General features: G+C 35.8%; 1 protein-coding gene across 1 annotated transcript in view; it reads left to right on the top strand.

Moving 5' to 3' along the window:
- RNGTT (RNA guanylyltransferase and 5'-phosphatase) overlaps window positions 1–18592 on the top strand; it is a 235173-nt gene that overhangs the window by 110504 nt on the left and 106077 nt on the right. Inside the window, exon 12 of the mRNA XM_027972440.3 lies at window positions 10957–11025. Within this exon, the coding sequence (XP_027828241.1) occupies window positions 10957–11025 (69 nt within the window). The remainder of the gene's footprint in view (window positions 1–10956; window positions 11026–18592) is intronic.

An 18592-nucleotide genomic window follows, 5' to 3' on the forward strand; every position in this document is an offset into this window, starting at 1 on the left:
ACATGTGACTGACACAACAGATTGTTTCAGAAAGTTAATTCTAGCAGCAGTGAATCGAAGTAGTTTAGAGAGAGGAAGTTAGCCTACAAAGAAGGCCAGTTAGGATCCTGTTGTCCAGACTCAGTTGTCCCACTGGCATTTATGAGGGTAGCAAGGGATGGTTTGTGAGAAAATTACTATGAATGATGGTTTTAGTATTTTTAAAAAATCTTACCCCTTTAATAATGTATGTATACATTAGACCAGTAGCTTTTAAATTTCTCTTAAAATAGGTTTTTATCTTATACAGCTTCATGGGATAATATTGGGTTGGCCAAAAAGTTCACATTTGGGTTTTCCTGTAACATCATATGGAAAAGTCCGAATGAACTTTTTGGCCAACCCAATACATTCCATGCATTTTCTGCCTGACCTATGCTCATCGACTTTTTTTTTTTTTTTTAACAGTCAATCCTATTACTGTGCTGTTCACTTCATTTTTATTCAGTACATGTTTGTTGAAGTGAGAGCTTACTCTGCACCAGATTACTGTAATAGATGTTGAAGATAAAATGATAATAAAATGTGATTCCTGTCCTCAGCCCACAGCTCAATTTAGTAGTCAGATAATTAAACATGAACATCTTGTGATGGAGGGGAGAGCAGTATGCTGTGAGTGTGTTGATGGAGTATATGGACTAGACACTAGGAGATATCTGGGGATGTTATAGCCTAGTTTAGAAAAGCCATCAAAAATGTAGACTCTGGAGCCAGAATGATTTTTGATTTTAGTTTCTTGCTTTGTGACCATGGGCAAGTTGTAAGCTTCACCTTTAAAATGGGGATAATTATGGTCCCTGGAGAAGGAAATGGCAACCCACTCCAGTATTCTTGTCTGGAGAATCCCATGGATGGAGGAGCCTGGAGGGCTACAGTCCACGGGGTCACAAAGAGTTGGACACGACTGAGCGACTTCACTTTTCACTAACTTTATAAGATTGTTATGAGGCTAGACTGAATTAATATGGGTCTCTCATCTGCAGGGGATTGGTTCCGAGACCTCTGTGATGCTTAAGTTCTTGATGCTTAAGCCCTTCTGTAAACAAATGTAGTAGAATTGGCCCTCTGTGTCTGCGAGTCCCACATCTGTGGATACAGAGAGCCAACTGTACATGTAAAATGCTCAGAGCAGTGTCTGGCATATGGTGTTATATGTGTTAGCTCTTCCTTCTGCTCCTTCTGTGCTTCCCATCTTCACCCCCGCCCCCATGGATAATTAGTACTCAGTAAACATTTGTATAGAACCGCGGATGATAGATGAAATGATAATTACTTTTCTGTTCTCTCAGAAGGCTTTAAGCACCTCTGTTAAAAGCACTGACTGTAAAATGGCTATTTTATGTGTATTTAGGTCCATATTAACCAGAAGTCTTAAACTGGTAGGGCTCATAAAAATCTTTATGAGAAACTGTCTTTCTAGTATCTGTGCTGCCGAAGCTAGCACAGTACTGTCTTTCTGGATGAAGATGTGCCCTCCAGTTTGTCATAGCGTTCACTAGTCCTGGTTATCTTATACCCAGTCCAGTTCAGGTTCATGGCCTGGTACCTAGAGGCATTTCAGTTTGGGACCTCCACACTGGATCTGACACTAGCCCTTCCAGGAGAAAACTGATTGATCTCTTTTAAAATTTCGAACACTTGATAGAGTGACTGTCAGTTACTGGCACTGAATGAATGTATGTTGATGCCTCATTTTGAAATTAAAAAGAAAAACTGGAAATCTGGCAAAAAAAAACTTTGATTGTTTCATGAGGGTGAGTTGGCTTCTACTTTGTGAAATTATGAGGGAATTTTGGTAGAAATGAGATGAACATCCATGAAAAAAACCAAACTATTTTCTAGAGAAATTTTGATTTTAGATTTTCTAACTTTTAAGTTGGATTCACTAGAATTTTTTGAATTATTTTAATTTTAATTATAATAATATGAATTAATGAAAGAGCCAATGATAGTGTTCCAGAAGTTATTAATATTTATATTTTGATTAGCTAACTTTAATGATATTGTTGTATAGGTGCCATTGGTTAAAAAAAAAAAAACAGAAATCAAGTCATTCTTTTTTAAAAAGAGTGAATTTGGCTTAAAATTTTTTAAATAATTTAATTTATATTTGGCTGTGCTTGGTCTTTGCTGCTGTGAGGACTTTTCTCTAGTTGTGGTGAGTGGAGGCTATTCTCTAGTTGTGATGCACGGGCTTCTCATTGTTGTGGCTTCTCTTGTTGTAGAACACAGGCTCTAGGGTGCAAAGGCTTTGGTAGTTCTGACATGTGGGCTCAGGAGTTGGGGCTCCCAGGCGCTAGAGCACGGGCTCAGTAGTTGTTGTGCATGGGCTTACTTATTCCGTGGCATGTGGAATCTTCCTGGATTAGAGATTGAACCCATATCTCTTGCATTGGCAAGCAAATTCTTCACCACTGAGCCACCAGGGAAGCCCAATATTGGCTTTTTGGTGAGCAAGAAAGGTGTTTTATAGAGTGATTTTTTCTATTAGAGGAGTATTTAAGGTATAGAAGCATTGAATAATCTTCACCTAAATTAGGAGTTACACTTTGGGAATTAAAAATAATAAATAGTAATAGCCAGGTGAGTGGAAGTTTCCATTTTGGGGGGATTGGTAAAACTAGGACTTTAGGAGAATTATGAAAGCACATTTTAAAAAGTCAGCAGATAGAAGCTACTGTATTGAGTATTCTCATTTGAGGCCATGTGGAGACTATCTACCCAGAAAATATCTGTTGTGAATAGAATAGTCCAGAACAGAAAGGTAGAGATAGTTTAATCTTTTGTTTAAGAAAAGAATTTTTTTATACTATGATGAATTAATGTTGCCAATTTGTATTCCCAATTTTACTGTAGATTCATTTTCCTCTTCATTGTTGTCTTAAGCTATCATTTTCCTTATTTCTAAAGGTTCTTGTCTATGCTTTGTAACTTTACAGTTTCTCTTTTGTTTCTCATGTTTTTAATTTTTAGCCCTTTTGTATTATCTTTCTCTGCTTATGCATTTATAATGATTTGATTTCCAATTACTTTGTGATTCATAGATGTATAAAATATCAATCCAGAGTCAATCACCTGGTATAATCTTTGTCAGCTCCACCAGTCTTTGTTAATGGAAAGTTACATGCCATCTGCAATGTATTCAGGTAATGAGATATAATACTCATAGGTAAACACGTTTAAATCTTGTAAGCATTTGTGAAATACTGTCATGCTTTATTAATATCTGTTTGATAAATTATGTCTACTATTTTGGGGCTTCCTGGTAGCAGATGGTAAAAAATCTGCTAGCAGTGTGGGAGACCTGAGTTTGATCCCTGGGTTGGGAAAATCTGCTGGAGAAGGGAAGGGCTGCTCACTCCAGTATATTTTCCTGAAGAATCCCATGGATAGAGGGATCCCATGGCAGGCTGCAGTCCATAGCATTGCTGTTTTACCTACTATTTTATCTTTTATCTAATTATCTTCTAATTTTATCTAGTGGAAAATAATCAAGAAAATTGCAGTTCTGAAAGTGTATCCTAGAATCTTTAGATGAGATTGGGCATGTTGAGGGTGATATGGCCAAAGAAGTCCTAGGCTCTTTGCTGATAAGTCACTTCAGTCGTGTCCGACTCTGTGCGAACCCATAGATGGCAGCCCACCAGGCTCCCCCCGTCCATGGGATTCTCCAGGCAAGAACACTGGAGTGGGTCACCATTTCCTTCTCCAATGCATGAAAGTGAAAAGTGAAAGTGAAGTCGCTCAGTCGTGTCCGACTCTTAGCGACCCCATGGACTGCAGCCCACCAGGCTTCTCCGTCCATGGGATTTTCCAGGCAAGAGTACTGGAGTGGGGTGCCTTTAGGATAGATAAATCACCACATACTCCACCTTAAAGCTTCTCCAAGGTTTTGTAGTTAAATATTTTTAAAGTAAAATATCTTAAAAATTTTTTTTATTAGAAATGATTTAAAAACCCAAATCTTAGGTAATTTAAGTAGAACTGTGTTTCTGAATAAAAACTGACAGGGAGAAATGGCTGATTACATCATTGTATTTGTAGTTTTACTGTTGAATTTAAGGTATTGTTTAGGCATATCGGCCTAGGTTTATATCACTGTTGGATTTGTAGTATCCTGAATACTAACTGGATTGCTGGCATTAGTAGGCAGTCAGGAAATACCTTCCTAATGGAAGAATGGATGAAATTTTATTTTTATTGAGATATTATCATTAATAAGATTTTCTAAGAAAAACTTAGCTCTTCTTACATAAAAAATAAGTGCAATTCATAAGTTTTACTTAAAAGATAGAAGAGGAAAGAAAACAGACTAACTTAAAGGTATAGGACATTTTATCTTAGAATATAGTATCAGAGACAAATGGAGAGCAAAGTGAGTTTCAAAATTATCTGATATTTAAGTTATTAAAATAAAACTTAGTTTTTCAAGCCATTCTGCTTTAATTAAGTGTATTCAGCCACTTTTTGGCTTCTTGGTAACTATTCCTTTTTCCCTAGAAGCTGTGCCTAACTTAAACTCTTTTCTCAAAGACTGGTCATTTTACTTGTCGTACTCAACTTTTCTGTGTTTGGTTTGCTCTACTTATAACCCTGGCTTCTCCATTTCTTAAAAATTTTCAGCTCTGTGACACTTTCTTCTGATGTAGTCACTTTTACTTTGGCAACTTATCCTTGGCTGCTGGTGCTGCTGCTAAGTCACTTCAGTCGTGTCCGACTCTGTGCGACCCCATAGACGGCAGCCCACCAGGCTCCCCCGTCCATGGGATTCTCCAGGCAAGAACACTGGAGTGGGTTGCTATTTCCTTCTCCAATGCATGAAAGTGAAAAGTGAAAGTGAAGTCGCTCAGTCGTGTCCGACTCTTAGCGACCCCATGGACTGTAGCCTACCAGGCTCCTCCATCCATGGGATTTTCCAGGCAAGAGTACTGGAGTGGGGTGCCATTGCCTTCTCCATCCTGAATTCTCTAAAGTTGCCCTTAGTTTCTTACGATGGAAGTTGGTATCATTAATTTGTCACCTTTCTTTTTTTCTAACTAGTCATTTAGTGCAATAAATTTTCCAGTGACACTGTTCAACTGTATCTGTCAAATATCCATCTATTGTATTTTCATTTTCATTGTTTTGAAATACTTAAAGAATTCCTTTTGACTTCTTTTTATTCTTGAGTTATTTGAAAGTTGGTTATGGAGTTTCTGAACATTGGAGGATTTTCCAGATATTTTTCTTTTACTTTTAATTAATTTAATTCATTGTGGTCAGAGAGCATACTTTGTGTGGATTTGACCTATGTAGAAGTGTTGTATGCACTTAAAAAAGAAATATATTTTCTCCTATTGCTGGGTACAGTTTTCTATAAAATGTTAAATAGGTCAGATTTCATTATTGTAATAGTCTTCTATATTCTTACTGATTTTTCTCTCTATGTGTAGTCTGTATTTTAAAGACCTCTTCACCCTTGCGTTTTGATTCCTAGTTCTGTCCTCCTGTCTTCCCTGCCACCCCTATATCTCCCCTTTTGTCTTTTTGTGTTTCAGTTGGAAAAAGTGCTATACTCTTCTTTGAGTTCAGTGATTCTTTTCTTTGTTATATTCAGTCTGTTGATAATCTCATTGATTGTCATTCCCATTGATTAATATTCTTTTTCTTTGATATTATGTTTTTATTTCTTGGATTTCTATTTGTTCCTTTTTTTAAAAAATTCTTTGCTGAAATTCCAATTTGCTCATTCATGTTTTCTATCTCTTCCTTTAAAATGTGAAGGTTATTTTAAAATCTTTGTTTGATAATTCTAAAATAGGGGCCATCCTTTGTGTTTCCTTCTGTTGATTACCTTATCTATTGGATGTAGGTCATTTTTTTCTTCCTTTGTATGTGTTTGTGATAGTTTTTTTATTGGATGTTTTGCATTTTTTTCTATAAGAACAATAGATACTGAGGTAAATGTCTTTTGTTTAGTAATGTGCATACCTCTCCTTCTTTAAGTTTAGTAAGCTTCATTTGTGGGAGGTGGGATTAGTGGGTGATAATCTGTTCTGTATCTGAGATCGGATTGTGTTGTCACATGGTAAAGAATCTGTCTGCAATGTGGGAGACTTAGGTTCGATCCCTGGGTTGGGAAGATCCCCTAGAGAAGGCAACAGCTACCCACTCCAGTATTCTCGCCTAGAGAATTCCATGGAAGGAGGAGCCTGGCAGGCTACAGTCCTTGGGTTCGCAAAAAGTTGGACATGACTGAGTGACTTTAACTTTCACTTTGTATTGCTGTATAGTTATCTTCAGTGCTCCAAAGACTTCAGATTCCTTAAACAGATGACTTCTGTTACTTGAAAGCCCTGGGGTATAAGATGGGTTTTCTCCAGTGTTCAGCTTCACCTGTAGCTTTCAGTGGACTCTGCTTGCCTCTACCATGCAGTGGTCTATTTTTGCGCTCTTGCACTCTCCCTACTATGTAATCTACTGTTTCTTGTCACTCAGTGCCTGACTGTGGGGACTGTAGTGCTGTAGTGTTAACCTCAAGCCTCGGTATTAAGCAGACCCTGGGCACTTGAGTCTCGGGGATGGGTTTCCCATCAGTGGGCTGACCTCTTACTCTTGGGAGCCGTTTTGCTTTGCACAGATGGGATGTTTTGGCAGGAGCAAGTTTTCCTGCTTTTTATCAATGTAATATTCTTGGACCAGGGCTTTTCTGGACCCTTGTGTAGCTGCAGACGATTTTATCCTCAGATGGCCTTTATTTCATATCAGATAGGGTCTGAGAAGGCTTTTATGTCTGTTTGCAACTAAGATGAGGCTTTGTCATCTTTCTTGCCCTGCCCCTAGTCTTTCCTGTGAATCTTAATAGAAACCTGAGGAATAGAGCTAGTGAGTAGGTTTGGATTCCTCGTGTGTTTGGGGCTTTCAGGGATTCTAAACTGTTAACTAACTCACACTTGGTTTTTAAAAATTTATCAAATTTTCAGGTTTTCTTTATACCTGCTTTTATGACTTCCAATTTTTCCTCTTACACTCTTCCAAAAGTGAAAGATGTATTTCATCTTTCTTTGAAGGGCTTGGAATTCAGTTTACTTGGTTTCCTGAAGACCTCAGTCTGCTAATGACCTTAACAAAAGCTATGATTTTATGGATTGTCTGCTTTTAAAAAATGTGTTGTCAGGTTAGGCAAGTTTTACATTGTAAGTAAAAATGGAGCTTTTCCATAAATCAGTTTTTTAAAGATGCTGAACACTTTCAGGAAAATGAATACAGACCTAAGGAATGGTTGTGGAGGGGACTTTTCTGATGTGTTATTCAAATCAGTACCTGTAGCTTGAGATAACATCTGCAGTGATAGTCTCCTGTGTGAAGTGAAGTATGCTATAACTCAGAGACAGCAGTGAAAGTAATGGAAATATATTAATATATCAAGTGACTTAAGTATTGGCTCTAATGATAATGACACTGATGTATAGAAGATGCTCGTAATGAGTTTGGATAAATTTTCTTTTAGAATTTATGACCCCAAAAAGCAATATTTTAAATTTAACATTATTTTACATATCGGATTTCTAATATGAATAATAAATGAAGTATATGAATTTGTTATATATATTAATAAAATTTTTATCCCTAAAAAATAATTCCCTCTGCCTCAAGAATTTTATCTTCCTTTGTATGTATCTTATTCATGTAGCATGTGCTACAGTACATTTAAGTCTCTAAGTTTTAAATGATTATTGGAGAATGTATGTGGGAAGTTTCAGAAGTCTTTAGGGCATTTATTTTAGAGGGTCAGAGACTTTCTTTGCTTATTTCCCTGTTTTTAATTAAAGTCTAATTGAAATCTGTTCTGAATGAATTTACTTTGTTAACTGTCTGAGTTGAAGCTGCTGCTACTGCTGTTGCTGTTCAGTTACTAAGCATGTTCGAGTCTTTGCAACTCCATGAACTGCAGCATGTCAGACTTTCCTGTCCTTCACCACCTCCCAGAGTTTGCATCATGACCACTGAGTCAGTGATGCCATCCAACCATCTCATCCTCTGTGGTCCCCTTCTGCTCTTGCCCTCAGTCTTTCCCAGCATCAGGGTCTTTTCCAGTGAGTTGAAGCTAGTCGCTTAATTTCTGATGGCCTCAGTTTCATTTTCTAGTGAAATGAATAATAATACAAAATTAAAATTATACACCTCATGAGGGGTTGTGTGTTTTGAATTATATAAGGACCAAGCACAAAAACACTTTATACTATAAAGTGTTTATGCTATGAAGTGTTTATACTTTATATAAGCTTTATGTATATAAAGTATTTATACTTTATAGAATAAAGACCTTTATATTATAAAAAGGTCTTTTAATATATAATAAGTGATACTTAAATTGTTAAGAAAGAAATATTATCTAGAGTAATCAACAGGGAGTAAAATGGGTGAAAACAAGGAGTATTTCTTATTTTGACCTAAGAAGTTTCATAGTCCCTTAAATTCTCTGATTCTTAAAAAGTTAGAGTAAAATTAAAAAGGAAGTTACTTCCATTTCTGCAGCAGGTAGCATTATGTTATCTAGAGTCTTGTCAACATATACTTTATACTTTATCTGCATGGATAATCCAATATATGAATTGGAGAAATATGCTCTTAAGAATGAAAAAGCTATGTTTATGTGCCATAAATGATGGACCTACAGTAAAAGAACAAATTGTTTAACCTTTAAAAAATACTATTTATAAAGATGATTGTGGCGTTTTGTTTTCATTGCTTCATTCCTCAACAGGATTTGTGCTATGAATTTAATAGGTTACCTTTTCGCACGTGATGAAATACAAGATGTATCAATATTATACATCTTTTTCTTATTTGAACCATGACCCATTAGTTAGTTCATTATAAAAAAATCAGTACTTTTAATCCATATTGAATTTTTGCTTAGGCAAATTCCCTCCTCACATGGCTAGGTCATTTAAACCTATGAATGAATTAGAAATCAATTTCACATCTGTCCTGAAATTTTTACCTGTTCTGCCAAATTCTAGGTAGCATGGCTCTAAGAGTCCCACTGCAAGCTCCCTACTATCTTAATGTTATAGTAAGAGGAAAGAACAAAACACTACAAGAAAGAAAACACCAAGAGCATTACAGTTGAAAAAAATTGTGGTAAAATATACATAGCATGAAATTGACTGTTTAGCCATGTCTAAGCATATATGTCAGTGACATTAATTACATTCACATTGTTGTGTAGTCATCGTTATCATGTATTTCCAGATCTTTTTCATCTTTCCATACTGAAACTCTGTACCCATCAAACACTAACGCCTCATTTTCCCCTCCCTCTCAGTCTCTCTGATTTCTGTCCCCATGAACTTGACTAAAGAACATTACAGTTTTAAGGAAGTGTAAATTATTCAAACTCAAATTGGTCTTAAAGCAGTTAGAAAGTAGGATAGTTCGTTCTTTTCTTTGCTGAGCTGCTCCCAGTTTATAGAAATTGCAGATTTCAAGGAATGAAATGGCAGAGAAAATGAAGTCACAGTTTGGGAAGAGAATCACAGATCTTGTGACGTGTGAAATATACTGGAAATCTTGGTTGTCACTTTTGGAATGCACATCTCCCTTTCAGTATAGCAGTTTTAAGAAGATGTGATTGTGATGAAAGATTTTGATTGGATAACACACAACAGATCCAAAATTTTGGTGGAATATATTTGAATCCTAGAACTCTTCTAAATATTATATCATTTGGCAAGACTCTGGGTAACAGTGTTATTACCTGGCTCTGTGAAAGTATCTTCTATTCTCTCTCCTATGATGCAGAAATCAGTGTTTAGGTCCTCCATCAGTGATGCACATGTTCAGTTTTTCAGAATAATAAAAGTCTGTGGAAGAAAAGCATTTAAAACAATTGTTCAGAAATAATTAGAGAGCATTGGGCCTATAATTATGCTTTTCAGTAGATATGGCATTAAAAAACTGTTGTTTGTATTTCATGGTGTGTATTCCTTGCAGTGCAATTTTTTGCTGGAAAAAATACAATAAAGACAGAAAATGAGGCAAAAGTAGGACAGAAAGAAAGGTTAAATTTTCTGCTTGAGGTTTTGCGGAAAACACAGATTATGCATTTTGAAGGTGCAGTCCCCATATGTGAGCTAACTTGTAGTTACAGATTCTCAGAGAATCTTATTCTCACTCCACCTATTCCCAAGCAAGATTTTCTGCTCTCTTCCTTTGTGGATGCATTTATTTTTATTCCCTATATTTATTACTTCCCAGAGTTTCTACAGTCATTTTGGTTTTGGCCTCTTTGTCTTGCTACATTTATGCTGGCTCAGCATGGTGAATTTAAAAATATTTTTATAACTGGAAGTTGGTGCTTTTGGACCACCTTTGTAAGATAAATTAGAGCTAGGGATGTAATGTATAACACAGTTATGATAATTAATATTGCTATATGTTATATATGAAAGTTGTTAAGAATAAATCCTGAATTCTCATCACAAGGAAAAAATACATTTTTATTTTGTATCTACATAAGATGATAGGTGTTCACTAAGCTTATTGTGGTAATCATTTCATGATATATATAAGTCACATCATTATGCTGTACACCTACAGTTATACAGTGCTGTATGTCAATTATATCTTAATAAAACTAGAAGAAGGAAAAATATGTTTTGAATATTTTACCATCATTTTGGTTATTGCAGCTAGGACTGTTGTTTGAGATATCTAGCCTGCCATGAAATGGAAATCTTCATATATTAAAAAAAGAATCTTACAGTATATTAGCCTAGATCCCTCTGGATCACCCTTCTCCCCCATTTTGTATTTCAGTTTTTGAAGCTTATGTATTAAGTTTATTATAAAGCTTAGAAAAAGTTTAAAAAACTTTAAAAGTGATTTTTGTGTTGATTATTATATTTCTAAAAACATATGTTTATTTTATAGCTACTTGAAGGAAATTTTGCCAAAGAAGTCAGCCATGAAATGGATGGACTTATTTTCCAGCCCACTGGAGTAAGTATATTTGTCTAAGTGTGTGTGTGTGTGTGTGTGTGTGTGTGTGTGTGTGTGTGTGTGTACATGTACATGTATATATGTATATCCATGCACATACATGCATGTATATATAAAGTACAGTTTTCTTAGATATGTTTACTTAGGATTGATTAGCGCTATAATCAGCTGTTCCTTAAAACAAATGGTTCATTATAAAATAAAGTATTTCCTTTATATTAAATATTTATTATAGCAAAATGAATAGTTGTTCGTGTTTCACTTATCTTAGGAAATGAATACAGCTGATCATTTTATTTTTCAAAATTAGTCTTTTATTATAATTAGTTTTCTTACTATTCTTGCAAGATGAATGTTAACTGATATCTCTTTACTAGAAATCTACCAATAACCTTATGTAAATAAATGCTTATTTCTTTCTGTAGCCCAATATATCTTATAAGTATTAATTATGTTTAAAACTTTGTTTTGTCACGGATGAGTAAAATTCAGAGTTATCAGTATTTGAAGAAAAACAGTTCTTTGCATGTTTATTCCATGTCAGATTTCTGAAACTCGCTGAAAACCTTTCACCAGCACAATGGTTAAATCATATATTTGGAGTAAATTCTATTTTACTCTATGGTAAGATTTTTCACCCTCTGCACTGTTGACATTTTTGGCCCCATAGTTCTTTGCTGTGTGGAGCTATCCTGTGTGTGGTAGGATGTTTCGTAGCATCTGTGGTCTGTACGTATCAGATGTCAGTATTAGCTCTCCCTCTCACCCCTCCAGGTTGTGACAACCAAAAATGCATACATTCACTGCCTCCTTTCCCCTGCAAGGCAAGTTTGCCTTCACTTGAGAACCTGTGCTCTGTGGGGCAGTGCTTCTCAAAACTGTGTCCTGTGAACAAGGTGGCATTAACACCACCCAGGAAGCTGTTACAAATGTTGCTTACCCAGACCTACTGATGAGAGGCACTGGGAAATGGGCGTCCAGCAATTGGTGCTTTGGCAAGCTCTCCAAGTGACTCTGACATGTGTTCAAGTATGAGAACCACTGGTCTTCTAGGAAAGAGTTGCATTTTATGTGCTCCACCTTGTCATAAGCTGCATTTTGCCTTCACTCTCTCCTTAGAAATAAGGATGTGAACTAATTGTGAAGTTACGTAGAGAGACATCAAACTAGGTATCTGGGGTAAAGGGAAGAGGACTAATATTTTCAAACATTATGTATTAAATACTATAGTATATATGCTTTACTATTTAGTAAAACTGCAAATTTGGTGGTATGTGATTGGCTTCTGTCTTCATCCCGCTTGTCAAGCAGGTGGAAGGAAGAATCTTATGTCATTGAAGGAGGAGGAGATGGAGGAGAGTTAGAGGCTGGGGACAGAAATAGTAGAAAGTTTTAGGAAGATAGAGTTTAGATCTTTGAGTTCCAGTATTTTTAAGCCTAATCTCCCTGGACTGAAAGAAGTAAAATCTAACTATAAAAGGAATTAGGGTGTTTCATACTGTTAATACTCATGGTTCAGACCTATTCATGATTTTTACCCAGTCTGTTCCCAGTCTGTCTGATTTTTACCCAGTACCAGATCTCCCTTTTCACCCCCTCGTAACCTTCTCAGTACATATTTATTCCATATGTTAAGTAGCCCGTTCTGGGGAACCCGACAGGAATTCCTCTGCCTTCCTGTCCTTCCCCACAGGCACTTCACATTCAGTCTTTATTAATTTCACCTACTTTCTAGTTTTCAAAAGGTTGTTTTCTGCTCTCCTGTTTTTCCTTTTCTACTGATATTCTTTCCTATAACTCCCATTCTAGCGAAGTTTCAAATCAAAGTGGATATAAATGCACGTGTTTAATCCACCACATTTATCAGAAAGTCCTCCAAGCTTCTCACAATGTGGTATTGCATCTGTTGGGTTCCTTGAGCCAACAATTCAAGTAAATGAAGAAAGGGACTATTTTGAATGACCAACTTAGCAATTTGAGGGAGACTACATAGAGCAGAGAGAAGGTGCTGGTCAGGGATGGACAAAACTTGACTTTTATTAATAATCTTCAGTCTGTTCTCTAATGCTACAGAAATATTCCAGAGGCAAATGAAGGGTGAAAAATGAAGAGGATTCTTAGTGCTTCTACTTGTGTAAAAATTCCTGGCCTTCATTTGTTTGGTGCTAGTTACTTGAAACTGGGGCCTCCCTGGTGGCTCAGATGGTAAAGAATTTGCCTGCAGGGCGGGAGAACTGGGTTTGATCCCTCAGTTGGGAAGATCCCCTGGAGGAGGGCATGACAACCCACTCTAGTATTCTTGCCTGGAGAATCCCCATGGGCAGAGGAGCCTGGCAGACTACAGTCCATGGGGTCATAAAGAGTTAGACACGACTGAGTGACTAAGCACACACGCACACTTACAACTTAGCAAGGAGTTACTTCTGCTTCATTACAGTAGTTATAGTGAGGGAACTGAAGTCAAATAAAAGATAGAAGATATTACTAGTGCTGAAAAAAATCCTGGCAAAATATTGAAGAAGAGTGACAAAGGTACTCTATTAAAGTGATGATTCTATTGAGGGTGAACCCCCAAGCACCAGCTTAGAAGAAAGTTCATTCATGTTTTGATTTAATGTTCTGTTTTTCAGAGACATAACCTTGTAACACATCCAGTATCACACTTAGTTTATAACTTTTATTAGAAAGAGGACAAGTAAAGCTAATTGATGGTATATTGAGGAAAGTAAAGCTTAGGATATTTCTTTTTTTTTTTTAATTTGTTTTTTTAGTGTGGGATAATTGCTTTACATAATTTTATTGTTTTCTGTCAAACCTCAGCATGAATCAGCCATAGTTACACATATATCCCCTCCCTTTTGAACCTCTCTCCCATCTCCCTCCCCTTCCCACTTCTCTAGGTTGATACAGAGCCCTTATTTGAGTTTCCTGAGCCACACAGCAAATTCCTGTTGGCTATCTATATTACATGTGATAATGTAAGTTTCATGTTACTCTTTCCATTACATCTCACCCTCTCTTCCCCTCTCCCCACGGCTATAAGTCTTTTCTCTATTTCTGTTTCTCCATTGTTACCCTGTAAATAAATTCTTCAGCACCGTTTTTCTAAATTCCATGCATTAGAATACAGTACTTATTTTTCACTTTCTGACTCACTTCACTCTGTATAATAGGTGCTAGGTTCATCCACCTCATCAGAACTGACTCAAACGTGTTCCTTTTTATGGCTGAATATTATTCCATTGTGTATATGCACCACAAATTATTTATCCATTCATCTGTCGATGGACATCTACACTGCCTCCATGTTCTATCTATTGTAAATAGTGCTGCAATGAACAGTGGGTTCAGATTGTATTACAAAGCTACAGTCATCAAGACACTGTGATATTGGCATAAAAACAGAAATATAGACCAAAGGAACAAGATAGAGAGCCCAGAAATAAACCCATGTGCCTGTGGGTGCCTTATTTTTGACAGAGGGGGCAAGAATATACAGTGGGGCAAAGGCAGCCTCTTCAATAAATGGTGCTGGGAAAACTGGACAGCTCCATGTAAAAGAATGAAATTAGAGCACTTTCTAACTCCATACACAAAGATAAACTCAAAATGGATTAAAGACCTAAATGTAAGACCAGAAACCATAAAAACATAGGCAGAACACTTGATGACATAAATCAAAGCAAGATCCTCCATGACCCACCTCCTAGAGTTCCCTGGTGGCTCAGAGGTTAAAGTGTCTGCCTGCAATGCAGGAAACCTGGGTTCGATCCCTGGGTCAGGAAGATCCCCTGGAGAAGGAAATGGCAGCCCACTCCAGTATTCTTGCCTGGAGAATCCCATGGACAGAGGAGTCTGGTGGGCTACAGTCCACAGGGTTGCAAAGAGTCGGACACGACTGAGCTACTTCACTCACTCACTCACTCACGTTATGACCCACCTCCTAGAGTAATGGAAATAAAAACAAAAGTAAACAAATGGGACCTGATTAAACTTAAAAGCTTTTGCACAGCAAAGGAAACTCTAAGCAAGGTGAAAAGACAGCCCTCAGAATGGGAGAAAGTAATAGCAAATGAAACAACTGACAAAGGATTAATTTCCAGAATATTCAAGCAGCTTATACAACTCAATACTAGGATATTTCTTTGTGTTTATAAAGAAGTGTATCGGTATCTGGTATTCACTAAAACACAGCAGTCATTAATTATCAGGAAAGCCTCAATTTTTTAAAAAAGTAGATTAAATTGTATTTATAGAATTATAGAAAATCAAAGATGAAACGGCACTTCTAAGATTATCTTTCTAAGCCCACTGGTTTCAAGACATGAAGTTCTAAATCTCTGGGTTTCTGTGAACTGCCTCAGGGGACCATGTACAGGTGTAGGTTACTATGTAAGCATTCTGTTTACATGTTTTGTTTATATGCATTCTGTTTACCTCGTGACAACCCTGATTTATTTCTTTTATATATTGTACTTCTGGATGATTGTGTTTTAGAAAGGGCTTCATCTATATAAATACCATTTGAATCAGCTACTTTTTTGAAAGGTCTCCAGTGATCTTTCTTCCTTACAATATCAAGTTCATTTTCAGCCTTTTTCTTGCTGGATTATCTAGTGGTAGTCTGTACCACTGTCCACACTTCCTTACTCTGACATGACTTCTGAAACATCACACACTCCTGATTCTCATGCCATTTCTTCTCCGTCTCACTCAAGGTCTCTGTCTTCTGCTAGTTATCAAAGTTTGGAGTTTCTAAAGGCTCTGTATGCTGGACCTTCATTTTTCCTCAAGCTCCAACTCTCTCCCTGGAAGTCTCATTCGTACCCATGGCTCAATTATCTCTTGTAAGCCTGTGACGCAGTTTTGATTTCTGTTTAAGCTCCAGATATGTTTATCTAAATGCCTACCCTGATAACACCTTTTCAGTTTTTCAGAAATACCAGAATTCACCGTACAGCTGAACTCCATCTCTATTCCCCAAACAACAAACCAACATAGAGACTACACAATGATCTTTTCCTGATATTTTCCTCTCTCAGTTGCTTAAATGCAGTTACTTGAGTGAGAAATCTAGATGTCATCTTGACACCTTCCCCTCTTTTATCCATCTGATCCAAGTCTTGCTTTAGCTCCTAAATCTCTCTTAAATTATTCCCTTTTCTCTTCATTACCACTGCCACACTCCAGTCTCACTTGTCATTCATTGCCTCTTGCCTGGACCACTGCAGCAGCATCCTAACTGGTCCTGCAGCCTCCACTTTGTCATCCTCTTGTCTTTATCATACTGCATTCACAGTGATCTTCTTCCTTTATCTCTAGCGATTTTCCCCTTGCTTTTATGTTAAAGACCATACCTAGATTTGAAGTCAGCTTACTCTCTTATCACATGCTGCCTTTTTGTTTCCCTCTGTGTTTTGCTGATGTGAAAATAACTGATATTTTTATTTAAAGGTGACAATTATATTACTTTATTCATCAACAGTGTTTTAAACAAATTGCAGTATATTTGCTAAAATATTTAAATATTTTGAGAAAAATGGGTATTTTCTCCAAAGAAAAAATTAACTGTTTATTTTAATATAAACCTCTGTTCTTTCTAAGTGTTAAGGCTCAAACTTTGATCATGCTGAGGTGATGATTTTTAAAAAGAAGTATCTTCAAATTGAATTTTCCATCTGGCTATAGTCTACATCATAAACCAAATAGGTTCTATTAGACTCTTACATATAAGGTTTTCAGTTTTATGATTTCACTGACATTTTGAATTGCTAATCTTTTGCGGTTTGTCATCTAAAAATGAATATTTTAAGGTGGCCATTTGGTACTTTAATATGCTATAGGTAGTAGATCTTTTACTTGACAGATATTAGATCTTTCGAGTTAATTTACAAAGTTGATAATGCTTATTTGTTTAAAGCTTTTGCAAGAGAATTTTAATAACTTATGTAGCATAGTAAATTTTTATTTGTAGTAGTAACTGATTAATTTATAACCGTTTAAAAATTGTGTTTGAGTTTACTTTTTTCATCTAGAGACACATTTATAGATTAGAATTTTTGTGCCATTAATAATCCCTCACTATGAAATAAAAACAGGATTATATGCAATGAATTGCAAAATAGACATGCTAGTAAAAACTTAAAATCTTTTCTTTGATTATAAAAGACTTTTTCTTGTTTTACTGCCAGCTATATTGTGATTAGTAAAACATATAATTGTTTCTATGTTGAATCTAGAGTATTTATTCTCAAGCAGTAGTGATAGTATTGTTTGCTTTTTGTGTTTTCATTACTATCTTGATTTTATGTATGGTGGGTCAGCTTGATTTTATGTTTCTCACATTAATCAGTTTGCATGTAAATTGAGTTAGCTTTGATTTTAATATTGCTTTCTTATGAAATATTAATGTTTTTATTAAATCTTTACTACTGCCAGGTATATTGAATGTTATGGATAGATTGTAAAATGAAAATTGGAATTAGTTAATGTCTTGTCTTGAAGTACATGACGAATTAGAGTGGTTTTCCTCTGTAGCAGAGATGATGTTACCATGGTGAGAGCTTCTGTTGCCATGACATTTGCTTGCATATTTTGATAGGTCTTCAATTGAAGAAGGGCTCTGTTTCCTGGCAGACTGGAAAAGTGTCATTCTAGCCTTTCCCCCAATATATTATTTTTTATTGAAAAACATATAATTTCCAAAGAATTGTAATAGTGAACTGCCAAGGAAGAAAATGCACCTTGGTATTTTTTATTTTTATTTTTTTCTTTTTCAACTTTTGGAACACAGCAAAATATTCTTAGCTTGCTTTTTTTTAAGGAGGAAAAAAAGAGAAGAATATTATTGTTCTAGCTTTCTTAATAAATAAAACATTTGCTTTTCCATCGAATTTTGTTGACAAAATAAACAGCTAAAGGTGAATAATTTGTGATCAGCCTCTGCTGGATATAGATATGTAATGTTACTGTACAACAAAAAAACACTGCTAATGATGATATATTGGTAGCAGAGAAAAGGAGAAGTAAACATAAATAAGGACTTAACTTAAAAATGAATCAGTGAATTCCAAGAGGGTAACTATATAAAGTGCAAAATCAATTTTCATGTAAATGATACATATTAAACACAATGAATTAAGGATAGTTCCTTTTAAAAAAATAATTTAATTTTGAAATAGTAATGGTAGATATTTTTAAAAATATGTTTTACAGTGATATATTTTTAATTTTAACCAGATAATACACTTTAACATGCAGTAAGAAAAATATGGAGAAGAAAGTCTCCTTCTCATTCTCCTCCCCTCCCTCAGTTATCTTCTGTTGTATTTAACTTATCTTCACATAGTTTTTTTTATGTATTTATAAGTAAATATAAATTTGTTAATACATTTTTTATTTCCACTCCACTTTTCAAGGAAGGTAGCACATTATTTTGCGCTTTGCTTTTCAGAATTTGTCCAGCCATATATTTTAATGTATATTTTGTCAGTGATCTAATTTGAGCATCTTGGGATGTATTGGAATCAGCAGAAGGATAGGACTTGTTACTGACACCCCCATCCCA

Source organism: Ovis aries, chromosome 8 (assembly GCF_016772045.2).
Source record: "Ovis aries strain OAR_USU_Benz2616 breed Rambouillet chromosome 8, ARS-UI_Ramb_v3.0, whole genome shotgun sequence".
Classification (NCBI taxonomy): domain Eukaryota; kingdom Metazoa; phylum Chordata; class Mammalia; order Artiodactyla; family Bovidae; genus Ovis; species Ovis aries.